The sequence below is a fragment of the Bison bison genome, unplaced genomic scaffold (genome assembly GCF_000754665.1).
Source record: "Bison bison bison isolate TAMUID 2011002044 unplaced genomic scaffold, Bison_UMD1.0 scf7180017864180, whole genome shotgun sequence".
Taxonomy (NCBI): Eukaryota; Metazoa; Chordata; class Mammalia; order Artiodactyla; family Bovidae; genus Bison; species Bison bison.
The window spans coordinates 2,233,885-2,249,091 of record NW_011494752.1 but is presented as its reverse complement, the minus strand read 5'-3'; the positions used below and the strand labels follow the sequence as shown (position 1 = coordinate 2,249,091).

At 38.6% G+C, this 15,207-nt stretch overlaps 1 protein-coding gene across 1 annotated transcript; it reads right to left on the bottom strand.

Moving 5' to 3' along the window:
- Positions 1-2,520: 2,520 nt before the first annotated feature.
- KRT10 (keratin 10) lies at positions 2,521-7,597 on the bottom strand. Its single transcript, XM_010842590.1, is given in 9 exon segments — positions 2,521-2,893; positions 3,294-3,532; positions 3,534-3,599; positions 3,952-4,169; positions 4,478-4,603; positions 4,693-4,854; positions 4,938-5,094; positions 5,449-5,531; positions 6,330-7,597. Coding segments are annotated over 9 exon segments (1,809 nt in total). The 5' UTR covers positions 6,981-7,597; the 3' UTR covers positions 2,521-2,786.
- Between the last annotated feature and the right edge of the window lie 7,610 nt (positions 7,598-15,207).

The following is a 15,207-nucleotide window of genomic DNA, read 5'->3' as shown; positions in this document are numbered from 1 at the left end:
GGTGGGCTACAGTCCATGGTGTTGCAAAGAATCGGGCATGACTGAGCAACTAAGCACACATTTTTATTAACTCATATTATCCCCAAATGAGGAAACAATAATCTCATATGAGGTAATTATTATCCTTACTGTATAGATAAGAAAACTGAGACTTAGGATGGTTCAAGTTACTTGTCCAAAATTTACATGATTTGTAAATGCCAGTGCGAGAATATGAGGTCCAGGAATCACTGACTTTGAAATGCATGCCTATAACTACAAATGAGCTCTTTCCCTAATTTCCACTCTTAAGATGCAGTCTAGATGGGAAATGCTAGATGAACCTTATTTAATTAAACTAACTCAAGCTGCTTCCCTATGCTGGCCATAACAAAGTTATTCTCCATGCCCCCCCAAAATATCAAGTCATCATTGACATCAATGTTAGTGTGCAAAGTTCCAAGGCTTTTAGCAGCATAAAGCAGAATCTTTGGAGATACAAGCTTTTGCTGTTTAGTATGATTCCATGTGAGTCTCAAAATTGGCTCTGATAGTCTCAGTGGACACTTCCCTGCTTAAATAGCAGGACTCTGTAACAACTTTATAATCTGTAAGAATGTGTACAGGATTTTTGATTAATAGCTACATGATAAATCTTTGTAGTAAAAATAGTGATCTGCACAGCTAACAATAACTTTTTAAACTATAAAAACGAATGTCCTTGTTAAAATAAAATTGCTTAGATACACTGTCTTTATGAAACTAGAGTTTCAGAGTCCAGTCAAGAGAGTAGTTTTTTTTTGTTTGTTTTACTGGGATATCATATACAGTACTGTATAAGTTTAAGGTGTCCAGTGTAATGACTTGATGTATTAATACATGTGTTGAGAAATAATTACCACAATCAGATTAGTCAACACCCATCAAGAAAGTAGTTTTCCATCAGAGATAAGCTATTTTATAAAGAAAATTAAATATAAATGCTTTAAAGAGATATTAGAAGATGGAAAAAGTAAGAAGACAGGACCACCATGATTCAGACCTTTTAGGAATGAAGGTTTGGGTCACCACCCAGCCAGATAAATAACTTACCAGATGAGATCCTGGCTTGGAGCACATAACTATTTCATAATAATGTATTTGCATTTGTCTCAAATCCATGTTATTGAATATGAAAACCCTTATTCAGAATAATGAGAATGGCCAACTCAGATTAAGAACAATAATCTAGGTCCCAGGGACTTGGTTAATTTTGCTAGATAATAATAATAAGAGTTTTTTTGAATAATAGTATATACACAGTTGTTGTTCAGTTAAAAAGTCATGTCCAACTCTTTGCGACCCCATGGACTACAGCACACCAGGCTTCCCTGTCCTTCATTATCTCCTGGAGTTTGCTCAAATTCATGTCCATTGAGTCAATGATGCCATACAACTGTCTCATCCTCTGTTGCTCCCTTCTCCTCTCAAAGAACCCTTACCCATCCCTGTTTCAGGGCATTGCAAGGCAGCATCTTAGGACTTCAACAGACTGGCTCCCAAGAAGGGTGGCCAGTACACATAGAAAGTCATGTGCACTAAAGCAGAGTCTGTGGTAATGTTTGGTGCCAGGTAGGTCAAGGCGTGTTCACTATAACAAAGTCCATTCATAGTAAAACACAGCCTCAGTGATCAGTTTGGGATACAGAGTGTGGGGTTTACCCAGCAGAAGTCTCAATCAAGTGGCTGGCTTCAGGTCCTTGGGAGAACTGGAGCTCAAATCAGTAAGGATACTAAGAAAGGCTATTTGGTGGACAAGGATAACCTAGGAACCCACCAGGGAACACAAGGTAGTCTTAGGGTCAGAGAGTAAATCCAACCCTTACCTACCCCATATACTCACAGAATAATAATGTCAGTTGGGTTCTTATTGACTGAAGGATGTGATTGCATTGACCTTTTAAGAACCAGGTCTTTAGTACTGGTCACTGTACTAATTGGTCAAAGTAGAGACATACAGGTGTCTTTTGGCTAAATTGGTATCACCATGTCTTGACAGTGCTTCTCCTGTTTGTCTGATAGACACCAAATAATTTTGTCAGGGTGATATGATTTTACTGGCTAGTAAGTGTTGGAAGCTATCTCTTTGGCTGTGTAGCAATGGGGCAGAAGCAATATAGTAATGAGAAGAAAATGTTAATAAGAACAGCTAAATGTGAGAAGGCAAGTGATCAGAAAATGTGAAATGTCCAATTAATTTAATCTTTGGGGTATTGAGACTTTTCATAGTTTCTAGGACTTAATTCAAAGCCAGAGAACTGGGAGCTGTCAACATACTTTGTATCTTAAAGAAAGAGTAACTGGTGACTCATGGACTTTTTCCTCAGTGAGATTATTAACATTGGTCCAACATACCCATAAGATTAAAAAATGGATACAGAGAAATCCTAATCATAATTTGTCTTCAAAATTTCTGGATAAATCAATCTTCAAATGATACTTTACTAATCTTTAATGTTGAAAATTGTCTAATTCAAATAAAGACAATTCTGACCAAATGGATAGTGCATCAGTAAGAAAGTTTATTGAAATTCATTAGTAAATGAGAATAGAAAGTTTTTCTTTTTTTCCCAAAAGTAAAGAATACTTTTTGGTAAAGTGAAAAGGAGAAATACAGAAACCACAAAACACCGTTTAGACACCTTATGATCAAGGAGTGGACCTATTTCCATAGGCCATTAAGACTGAAGTGTTTGCTTGGAGATTTTTTTTCATGCATCTATGCATAATGGCCTGTGTGAGGGGAGACTCTTTCCTCTTAATGCGGCTTAATAGTAGTGTTTCTTGGTTTCTGATTCAACCATAGATGAAAGGACTCTACCATCAGGTGCCAACTCCTCAATAATTGTCTTGATCACTCTGGTTTTGTTAGTATCTGTAAGATAATTACAATAAAAACAATAGAATTTAGACTACAGTTTGTTGGGTCCTTACTAAATAACGAGCAAAATAGCTAAATCAAAGATATTTACTACCCAAAATATCTATATCAAAATATCTAAATGCAAAAAAAAAAAAAAAATACACCAAAGTGAAAAAAGGAAAACTTCTTTACAGTTATTTTAAAAAACACCAAAGCTACAGCATTTTAGACAATATCGTTTTCCCCTCAAGACTGGAGTCAACAACTATAGTCGGTTAAAAAAAGCAAAGATTTTATAAGATTTTAATTTTTAAAATAATTCTAAAAAAAAAAAGTTACAGAACTTAAAAAAGCAAAACCAAAAAACAGCAACCAAAAAACCCATCAAAAAGTTAAAACTAATTCTGATTACCCCAGCTAGTTTCTGCTGACCTTGGTCCCTTAGATGAGGACTCTCCAACGGACCCTGTAGTGGTGGATTTGTGGCCTCCGCCGGAGCTTCCGCCGCCGTGGCCACCGCCACTGGAGCTTCCGCCGCCGTAGCTGCCGCCGGAACTACCGCCGTGGCCGCCGCCGCTGGAGCTTCCGCCGCCGTAGCCGCCGCTGGAGCTTCCGCCGCCGTAGCCGCCGCTGGAGCTTCCGCCGCCGTAGCCCGCCGCCGCCGCCGCCGGAACTTCCGCCATAGCCGCGCCCGCCGCCGTAGGAGCCGCCGCCGGAACTTGGAGAGTAAACGTTACTTCCCGTTAGCTCTAACGTGTGAAGCTGTGAGTCTATTTCCAGGTTATTGTTACCTTATAACCTAGGCAAAACGTGTTTTGAGGAAAATCACCCCTGCCGATTATGAACCCGTTCTTTTAAAACAATTATATATGCACCCAAGCCTAAGAATCTTTCTTGGGTCAAATTCGTTGGGACATTGAGGCTGATTGCATACGCCTTCTTGTGTACTTGGTCTCCTCTCTTTCCACTTTCTCCCATCCTCTGACATCCTTGAGTTTTGGGAAAAGCCTTGCGGCTTGGAACACCAAATAAAAGCAACTGGGATGATTTAAACATTTTCTGTAATTTACCTTCCCTCTCCTTCTAGCAGGCTGCGGTAGGTTTGAATTTCATTCTCCAGTCGGATCTTAATATCCAGGAGTTGTTGGTACTCGGCATTCTGGCACTCAGTCTCAGCTCGAATCTGTTGCAGTTGTTCTTCCAGAGAGGAGATCTGGGACTGAATCTGAGAGAGCTGCACACAATAGCGACCTTCTGTCTCTGCCAAGGAGGCTTCCAGGGATTGTTTCTGAAGAGGAAAGAATATATTGTAACCTAACTACTTCATTGTTCACTTAAGTACAGTGAGGCTTGTTTAATAATTTCATGAGAAGAATAAAGAAAACGAACAGATTTGTGTTTTATGTTCAATAATATTTCAATTTCAGCATATTTCGATCAATGCCAATAATACTTTTCTCCCATTAACAAAAAGCTTCAATTTTATTTCTACTTCTTTACCCTCGACTCTGCATTTTCTTTTATATTGCCTATTCTTATGTGAGGATGAAACGCATGATAAAATGATGTTATTTCTCCAGAGAATTATTTACTTACTAGGGCTAGTTGGGACTGTAGCTCAATCTCCAGGCCTTGAATAGTGCGTCTCAACTCAGTAATCTCAGATTTATGGCTCGATACTTGTTCAAGGTTACTGTTGATTTCCGTAGTGAGTTCCTTGCTCTAGAATATTAAAAACAGGGATCTGATGAGAAAAATCTGAACTAATAACCAAACCACCATTGACTTTGCTACAAAAGAAGATGAACTACCTTTTCATTGAACCAGGCTTCGGCGTCTCTGCGATTTTTCTCGGCAAGTTGTTCATATTGGCTTCTCATGTTATTCAGAAGTTCAGTGAGATCAACACCTGGGGCAGCGTTCATTTCCACATTCACATCACCAGTGGATACATTTTGAAGGTCTCTCATTTCCTGTTTGAGGAACAGAAATATTTAATGACTGCTTCATGACCCCGAGTCCCTTTTTGGCTGGGGGAAGTATAACTTCATGTCACCTCTTCGTGGTTCTTCTTCAGGTAGGCCAGCTCCTCGGTCAAGCTCTCGATCTGCATCTCCAGGTCGGTCTTGGTCAAGGTCAGCTCGTCCAGCACCCTGCGCAGGCCATTGATGTCGGCCTCCACGCTCTGGCGCAGGGTTACCTCATTTTCATACCTGAAACAAGATACAAATACTGGGTATAACTTATATCAGGGAGGTATTCCTGGGTAGGGACTGTTTAGAAACCAGGTAAAGAGTTGACTTCATATCTTGGCAACATTTATCATACTCTGATTCACATAGGGATATTAGTGGTTTAATGCAAAGAAACTTAGCATTTACTTTAAAGTGCATCTTCTTATAATATTGCCTAAAACGTAATACTGAGGTTGAAAATTTCTCTTGACAGCTCCAGTATAGTTTAAATTTGAATGAATTCAGGAAAATGTAAATGCTCTTGTGGGCATACATTGTTAAAAACATCTCATATTTATTGTGACAGTATTGTACCACATTTGCTTAGCTTACTTCAGCCTGAAGTCATCGGCTGCCAGCCTGGCATTATCAACCTGAATCAGGATATTGGCATTGTCTGTTGTCAGGTTGAAGATCTGGAAGGAGAGACAAAGAAATAAGATACAGACACAGCTTTTATAGTGGCAAAGATGAACTACATTTCTGTGGTGTTCTATTACTAAGTCTTGGGGAATTTTTATTTTAAATCTGACATTGCAGTCTTACCTATATACTTAAGATTGAGTCGTTTGTTCTCTTGAAGTTTCCATACTTTTCTATTTCTATATCCTCCCTTTCTGAAAACTAACTGGAGTTATGTAGCTGTGTTCCTGCATTCATGTCCTGCACTTACACCTGTGTAATTTCCGTGTATTTCAGCTAACTTTTGACTGCCTTGTACCTGTATTTGGTTTAACTTGTTTTAAATATATATTCTAAGTGAATATAAACTGCACACAGTGCAATTCAAAAATTCCCTCAAGGCAAGCAATACTCCATTTTCATATTGGAAAATTCATGTTTCTTACAATGTCATTAGTGAGTATTTGTTGTTATCAGTCTGAATAATATTTTCTGATTCATTGAATAATTCTTTCAGTTCCTGTGTTTGTACATTTTCTAATGTATTTTAACTGTGGACACTTACACTCATTAAAACATAAAAAATTCTCAGTAATCCCTCCATCCTGTAAGATACACAACACACATGTTGGATGAAGATTGCAATGACTGTACCCTCACAGCTGTTTACCTTTGAAGAGACTGGATTGCTCATGGAAGCAAGAAAGTAATGTAGTCAAACACAGTGAACATTGTAGTTGATTAAAATATTATCTATCAGAATTACATGCACAAAAAGAGGCTTAAAGTTGCATTTAAAAAATGCCCCTTACCTGATTTTTAAGATCATCAATGGTTTGGTAGTATTTGCTGTAATCACGAGGCTCTCGCTGTCTTGAATTGCCATACTTTTCATACCACTCCTTGATTTTGACTTCTAGCTCATAGTTTGATTCTTCCAGAGCCCGAACTTTGTCCAAGTAGGAAGCCAGGCGATCATTGAGATTCTGCATGGTTATTTTTTCATTTCCAGAGATAAGGCCACCATCTCCAAATCCACCACCCAAACCACCTCCGAAGCTGCCGCCTCCGAAGCTGCCCCCTCCGAAGCCACCTCCTCCATAGCCCCCTCCAAAGCTGCCTCCATAGCTCCCACCGAAGCTACTTCCATAGCCCCCACCAAAGCCACTGCCTAATCCTCCTCCATAGATACTTGATGAGCCCCCAAAGCAGCCTCCAGCAGAGCTCCCACGGCTAAAAGAGCCACCACTGAACCCCCCTGAGCTATATCCTCCACCAAGAGAGCCTTTGCTGCTGGAAATTCTGAGGGATGATCCTCCTCCTCCTCCTCCTCCACTGCGGGAGGAAGAGTATTGCTTGCTTGAGCTGTATCGAACGGACATGGTGATGCTGTTTAGCTCAGGGAGTGCCTGGGACCAAGGACAGTGACAGGCCTTTATATACTGAGAGGGTGTATCCCACATGTGTTAGAGTTTTGCTTACTTGCTTGGTTTTCTTTTTGCCAAATTTGCGTCTTTGGCTTATGATTGCATAAATTATCTTAAGTAATCACCTGCCCCAATATGTTTGGTTTTGAATTAGCCTTAAGAACGAATAGGTTTGCTGTGTTGAAATTGAAAATGGGTGTTGGTCATATGAGCATTTGTTTCATTAAACTTTTTCACCTTTTTAGGAACCTTGAGCAACTTGAAATCCATTTTTCCTTTTTTCCTCAGCACTAATTTGGTTTGTACAGAATGTTCGCAAAGTTTAGAAAAAGAATTTTAAATCACAAAATCATAGTTAATACTTTTCAAATTCATGTTTTAAACAGTTTTAATTAATTAGAACAGCATAAATTCAGATAGAATCATGCCATGATAGGACTGTAGAGTAAACTGCAAGCAACCAAAATGAAAATAAAAAACATGTTAAATGATTTGTGTTCAAAAGTTACCACATATAAATAAAGACATAAAAATACAACTTAAGAAATGCATGTGTGTGAATGTTTATAGAAAATCTTTGGAGAATGAAAGTACATTGATATTTTGTCTAGGAAATTGGAAATGTGTAATGGTTTAGGAATCTTCTAATTTAATGGTGCTATTCTTTTTAACGTTTAAAGAAATCTAACATCAGGAAGTTATCCTGGATTTTTTTTTAAATTTTTAAATTCATTGTAATGAAGGCTTATATGAAGACCACATTGCAGAAATTCTTAGCACAAGATATGAACTAATCTCCAGTATTTTGTTTACTCTAAGTTTGGCCAATAGAAAAGGAAGTGATTATGAGTAAAAATTTTCTTACAAGAATATACCAGATTAGAAAATGATACTTGCTTCAAAATTATGAACTGGTCTGTGAACTTGTGTTTGAAAGCTAGATTCTCTTTCTCAAAAAAAATTATTTCCTTGGATTTACTGTGTGTAGAATTTTATATAATTATTTAATAAAGTATTGAGTTGGGACTTTTAACACATGATAGCTCATGGGCTTCCCTGATAGCTCAGTTGGTAAAAGAATCTGCCTGCAATGCAGGAGACCCCGGTTTGATTCCTGGGTCAGGAAGATTCCCCTGGAGAAGGGATAGGCTACCAATCCCAGTATTCTTGGGCTTCCCTTGTGACTCAGCTAGTAAAGAATCTGCCTGCAATGCAGGAGACCTGGGTTCGATCCCTGGGTTGGGAAGATGCCCTGTGGAAAGGAACAGCTACCCACTCCAGTATTCTGGCCTGGAGAATTTAATGGACTGTACAGTCCTTGGAGTCACGAAGAGTTGGACACAACTGAACGACTTGCACTTTCACTTTTCACTTTAACACATGATATAAAATTATTTTTTTATCTATAGGATATGGCATTGCTATTCAAAAATATATTCACATATATATTTCTGTATATATTCACACACAGTTTACAGTTAAACAGTGCTATTTGTGATGCTGTCATTTTATTACTCAAACTGCTGAGATAGGGAGGGTATTGTCTCTATTTTATAGAAGAGGAAGTTGAAGCTGAGAGCGGTTATGATTTTGCCTAAAGAGATAAAATAGGTGGATAAATGAAGTTAGAAAATTGGTCTGATGCCTGGCTTTTGGCTCTTCCTGCATTATCAATGTGTGTCTGTACTCTCTGTTTTGGTGGATTTGGTCAGAGAACTGAATACCTCTTTTTCTTCCCATAAACTTCTCCACATGGGAAGCAACAAAACAAAAAGTACTTGGAAACACGAATATGTTGAAAGGGTAGGGTGTTTGGCACACACTTCCATTACTAATTGCTTTCTCAAATTACACTTAAAGTTGCACACTCCAGTTTATGAAAACTATAGAATTAGCTTCTGCAGGGAAAGGCAATATGGCTGGGAGTGTGAATGAGGTGTTGACTGTGAGAGTGGAGGTTACTACCCAACAATTGAGGCTTCTCCGACTTGTTACCACATGCAAGTGGGGCAGAGTTAAAAGAAAAAATGAAACTCAGCTGTGGGAATTGATTCTTGCTGAAGATAACATGTAGTAAAGGAAGGTTATGATAAGCCAGACTGGAAAAAAAACATTCCAACAAGTTCAGAGACGATGCTGAAGACCTGATATTAATGAAATTAATTTAGAAAGAATAAAGAGATTTTGCCAAATTTTACCTGTAATTATATTTTGGGAGTTGATCTTGCTAGTTTTGCTTTAGTGTTAACCTTTTTTTTTTTTTTTTAAACTTTACATAATTGTATTAGTTTTGCCAAATATCAAAATGAATCCGCCACAGGTATACATGTGTTCCCCATCCTGAACCCTCCTCCCTCCTCCCTCCCCATACCATCCCTCTGGGTCGTCCCAGTGCACTAGCCCCAAGCATCCAGTATCGTGTATCGAACCTGGACTGGCAACTCGTTTCTTACATGATATTTTACATGTTTCAATGTCATTCTCCCAAATCTTCCCACCCTCTCCCTCTCTCACAGAGTCCATAAGACTGTTCTATACATCAGTGTTTCTTTTGCTGTCTCGTACACTGGGTTATTGTTACCATCTTTCTAAATTCCATATATATGCGTTAGTATACTGTATTTATGTTTTTCCTTCTGGCTTACTTCACTCTGTATAATAGGCTCCAGTTTCATCCACCTCATTAGAACTGATTCAAATGTATTCTTTAAAAAAAAAAAAACTCTGGTGGAAAAATATAAGCATCTCAATCTAATTTCAGTTAACAGGTAGTATGAAGAGCTCTGTTGCTATCACATTAAATCACAGAATTTGTAGAAGGCTTCCTAAAAGTAAATGGGAAAAAGTACAAATACAGACACTCTTCTAATACTGACTGCAGCATTTAAGCCAACTTTAATGTTATTATCAAAGACTCCTTATTGACTTGTGTACTCTAGAAATTGGTTTCAACAAATGTGTGGTCATTTGTTGAAACCAGCTTTTGGCATGTGCAAAAATTACAGAGGTGCCATGTGATAATCCTGCAGCTAAATTGGATGGAAAACGTACTATGGTCAGCTCTAGTGTTGGCCCTGTTTACACCTGATTGCCATAATCCACTGTAATTGTAATTTCATTATTCTCAATTTTTGTTGTATCTCTATGTAAGGCACGTTGAGAAATGTTTAAACGATAGGAACGTAAATGAGATTCATCTCCTACCCTTACAGATCTTACCAATTGTTACAATCTAGTCATAGAGACAAAAATGTGCACTATAAGTCCTATGTAAATGGTAAATGAAGTGGGAGGGAGGAGTTAATATTTCCTGAACATTTACTGTATTCTAGGTAGTTTACTCAAGGCTATGGTTTTTCCTGTCATCATGTATGGATGGGAGAGTTGGACTGTGAAGAAAGCTGAGCGCCAAAGAATTGATGCTTTTGAACTGTGGTGTTTGAGAAGACTCTTGAGAGTTCCTTGGACTGCAAGGAGATCCAACCAGTCCATTCTGAAGGAGATCAACCCTGGGATTTCTTTGGACGGAATGATGCTAAAGCTGAAACTCCAGTGCTTTGGCCACCTCACTCGAAGAATTGACTCATTGTAAAAGACTCTGTTGCTGGGAGAGATTGGGGGCAGGAGGAGGAGGGGACGACAGAGAATGAGATGGCTGGATGGCATCACTAACTCAATGGACGTGAGTCTGAGTGAACTCCAGGAGTTGGTGATGGACAGTGAGGCCTAGCATGCTGCGATTCATGGGTCACAAAGAGTTGGACACGACTGAGCGACTGAACTGAACTGAACTGAACTGAGGTAGTTTACTCTTCTTTAATCCTCCCCCACATTCTCCAGATGGATATTATTTGTCTCATTTTATAGCTGAAGAAATGAAGCTTTAGAAAGCTTCAGGGATCTGCCAAGAGTAACACAGCTGGTTTCTGCTACAACTTGCCTAAGTGGCTTCAAAGATGATACTGGGTTCATGACACTGAACTGCCTGCCACCTTAAGACTGATGAGCAAGGAGTCTGATTGAATGGGGTCACCTGACTAAGTGGAATTTAAGTTGAGTCTCCGGAAGGATGGGTAGGAGTTTTCCTTATATGCAGCAGCAGAGAGGACTGTTCTGGGCTGGGGAGTGGGGACTGTGAAATGCCAAGCAGGTGGAGACCAGTTTGGCTGAAACAGATTTGTCCATAGTCATTCATTTCTCTTACAGATTTTGTTCAGCATCTGCAGCATTATTCCCTGGGGCTACATAGGTGACTCAGACAGTTCCTGCCCCTCAGTGAGTGTACTTGGAGAGGCAAACAAACATACTCATGAATCAGAATTAGGGTAATCTGGGCTGCAGTTGAGGCATGGACAGGGTGTTGAGGGAGTTCAGAGAAGGGAGTCTGACAGTGGCGTGTGTGTGTGTGTGTGTGTGTGTGTGTGTGTGTGATGTGTGAGGGCACAGTGAAAGAATAGTGAGATCAAGTTTTGAGGAGACCAATTTAGATTAAAACTCGTGAATTTAAAATAATACTGTGAAAATGTCTTTTAACACTTAGAGTCATAGGACTACAGTTCAGGAGAGAGATTAGAGGAGCAGATTTCAGGATAGTGAGGACCCCAAGGGAAGGAATTTAGAGAAATGAGCAGAGGGTCCAAGTCTGAACTTTTTTGGAGACAACCACTTGAGGGGCTGGTGAAAAGCTAGAGAATAGTATTGAGAAGAGTGATGCCTAGGATCTGGGAAAGCAGGGAGAAGGATCATGGAAGTCAAGGGGGAAAAGAACCCAGGTAAAGTGGAGTGGTCTCTAAAGGAAGATCAAGGAGAAAGGGAATTGAAGAAAGATCATTGGTCATTTAGAAGCTGTTGGCACCCTTTCAGAGGGCAGATTGAGTAGAGTAGTGGTGGGACAGTCCACTGTGTATACTGGAGTTGATGGTTTTGCTTTTAGTATTTTATTTATCAGTTTCTTCTCAATTGCTTCTGAGTTTTGAGTCATGATTAGAATGGATGTAGCTCTTATTCTCATTGGGTTAATTTATCTGTGGCTCTTGAAATGTGTTGTTGATTTAGCTTTGTTACCAGCTTGACTCATCTCACTGTTGGGGTTTGGATCACTTTTCTATTTCTTTCTTATTTTGCCTCCAGTAAAGTTCTCTTTTGAATAATTTTTTCTAACTGAAAGTTCTATTTGCACATTTCTTCTCTGATTAATTGAGATGTAATAAATCATTTAGTGGCAGAAAGACAAAACTGATAATGCAAGTTATGTCTCAAGATGGCAAGGTTGATAAGCTAAATGTTTAGAATTTTTAATTTATCATGTAAAGTTTGAGAATAAGGCATTCTTTGCTTGAATGTTCTGTGACTGTGCAAACTGCTGAAATGCGCCTTTGTGATTATGACCTATGGAGTCAACACCAAGTGGAAAGCTGTACAAGTGTTTGATGGATTTGGTACTCTTCTCCCAGATAGCTGAATAATTAGGACAATCAAGGTATTGGTAAAGCCCATGTCTTGTCATTGGAAAACCTCTAATACTCAGGGCTCTGAAATCTGGAGAGACTCCCGTATTACACAGTTTTTCTAAAACTTCCAAGGCTACAGTATGATGGAGACTGTCAAAATATGGAAGTAGCATGAAGGCTTTTCAGTGTAGTGTAGCGGCGTGGTTAGATGGGTGGGCGCTGGCGTCAGACTGCTTGGGTAACAATGCATCCACTTACTGTGTGACTATATTTCAGTTTTCTCAGTTCCAATGTGGCATCATACTTGTGATTATCCTATAGAGGTGTAAGTGGGAATTAAATGAATTAATATAAAGCATTTAGAACAGTGCCTGGCGTTTCCTTCTGGAGAAGGAAATGGCAACCCACTCCAGTATTCTTGCTTGGAGACTACCATGGACAGTGGGCGGGCTACAGTCCATAGGATCCCAAAGAGTCGGACAAGACTGAAGCGATTTAGCATGCGTGCATGCTGGCCTTTATAGAATAAGTGCTTTAAAAAGGTTTTTCTGTTGCTGTTATTACTGTTACTATGATTAGAACCTAACCCACAGTTGGTCAGTAAAATATGAGTGGATGGAAGCTGGATTAAAGGTTGAAATACAGCTAGTGAGGAGGAGAAAATGGCTTGGGTTGGGGAATGGTCCAGCAGGGTAAAGGTGTTCTATTTGTTCTGTTTGATAACTTTGTGACGAACCATGCTGTTTTTCCCTGAATAACACAGGCTCTCATTTTTAACTTTATTCTTTTCTTTATCTCCGACATCCACCAAGTTACCAATTTTGTCACTTTTTCTTTTGTCCCATCTGATACATTTGTTTCTTTTTGTCTAGTCCCACCACAGCTGTCCTAATCCAGAATTTCATCACTTCTGTCATCAATTACATCACCAACTTCTGAAGTGGTTTTCTTGGCTCGGTGCCATGTCACCTAAGATCTGTTCTAGTCATGGCTGCAAGATGACTGTTCTTGAAAAATACTGTCATCATTTCATCCACATGCATAATAAGTACCTAAGGATTTCTCTTATTAGTAGATTGTGTCCTTTTGGTAGCCTTGCCCTATTCTGTCTGTCCAACCTCATTCTTCCTGCAGTGAGTGAAGGTAGTAGAGTGGAAAAATTGTTGCATCTTCTTGTAATTATTAAATATGTGGCCTTGGGCAAAACACTCAGCCTTTAAAAATGAGCCTGTGTGTCATTTTACTACCATATAAAATATGGATAATAATAATAGTAAATACTAAAATATGTATATTTTAGTACTACTAACAATAGGCCTTATTCAAATCAAGTCCAAACTCCTCTCCTTCATGAGGCTTCTCACCGTTAGTCTAGCCATGGCTGTCTCTTTCTTTTCATTTCCTGTGTGTACAACCTAGTAGTTTATAGTATGATATAATTATTATTGTTCCCAATGAGTTAAGACATGAAAGCTCCTTTAGAGAAGGGAGGGTACCTTTTTCTCTTGCTGCACCTAGTAGATACTTAATGTTTTCTGAATGTTTTCCTATCATCTCGGAGCCTTTTCCCATTTTCTTTTCTTTGCCTTTATTTTGGTCTCAAAACTCTTCTCTCCTATGTTTTCGCAATATACAAGTTTAAAATTTAAATAAAGGCTAGTTGAAGACAACTAATTTGATTTTTCTTTAAAGCCAGTTGTAATAATTTTCAGATATGAGAATGTTGTGTAAGAACAATAAGAAATCTAAGATTCTGCATAGGAATTTTTAGATATCTTAAAATATATGATGATATATACCTTAGATTATGTATGTGCCATGCTTAGTTGCTCAGTCGTGTCTGACTCTTTGAGGACTGTGGCCCGCCAGGCTCCTCTGTCCATGGGAATTTTCAGACAAGAATACTGGAGTGGGTTGCCATTTCCTCCTCCAGGGGTTTATAGAATAAATAAGTAGTATTCATATTTAAGTGGATACATGTAATGTGCCTAAATTGAAAAAAAATCTTATGAAATTAATCTCAATTTTATTGTTTAGAGATTTTTAAAATACTGAACTGAAAAAAGTCAAGAAACTTTGTCAGTCTCATAGCAAATTAAGAAAAGCTTTTGTCAGAATCAATTCATTTTTGTGTGTGCAGTGGGAATGATAAGGAATAGATTTAAATAATTATTTAACTGTAACAATAGCAGTAGAGAAAATTTACCATAACTGTTCAATGATCTTCCTCCACAAGGCTGAAGATTGAAAACAACGGAAGAGTTTATAATGTCTTGGAGTAAATGCATTAATTAAATATGCAGCATTTGCAGTCAATCCTCAGATAGTTAAAGCTTATAGAGCTTATTAAAACTTTCCTATGTTCCAAGGGTCTGTGCTAAACACTTGACCTGAATGTTTCTGTCAGTAAATCCTGACAGCAAGTGAAAGGGGTACCTTTTTTTTAACTGAAAAATTAGTAGCTTGCCCAGAATTCAATAAAGGGATTTGAACACAGACCTAACTTCAGAGCTTTCGCTTTAATACAATGAGCAATGCTTACAGCTCTCCTGAAGTAATGTGGAATTGCATTTTCTAGTCTTGTAACTTAGAAATTAGCAAGAACATAAGGGATTTTACTTTCTTTCTCAGATTGGACAAGCTCTTCTTTTTATTTTATTTATTTATTTAAATTTTATTTTATTTTTAAACTTTACAATATTGTATTAGTTTTGCCAAATATCGAAATGAATCCGCCACAGGTATACCTGTGTTCCCCATCCTGAACCCTCTTCCCTCCTCCCTCCCCATACCCTCCCTCTGGGTCGTCCCAG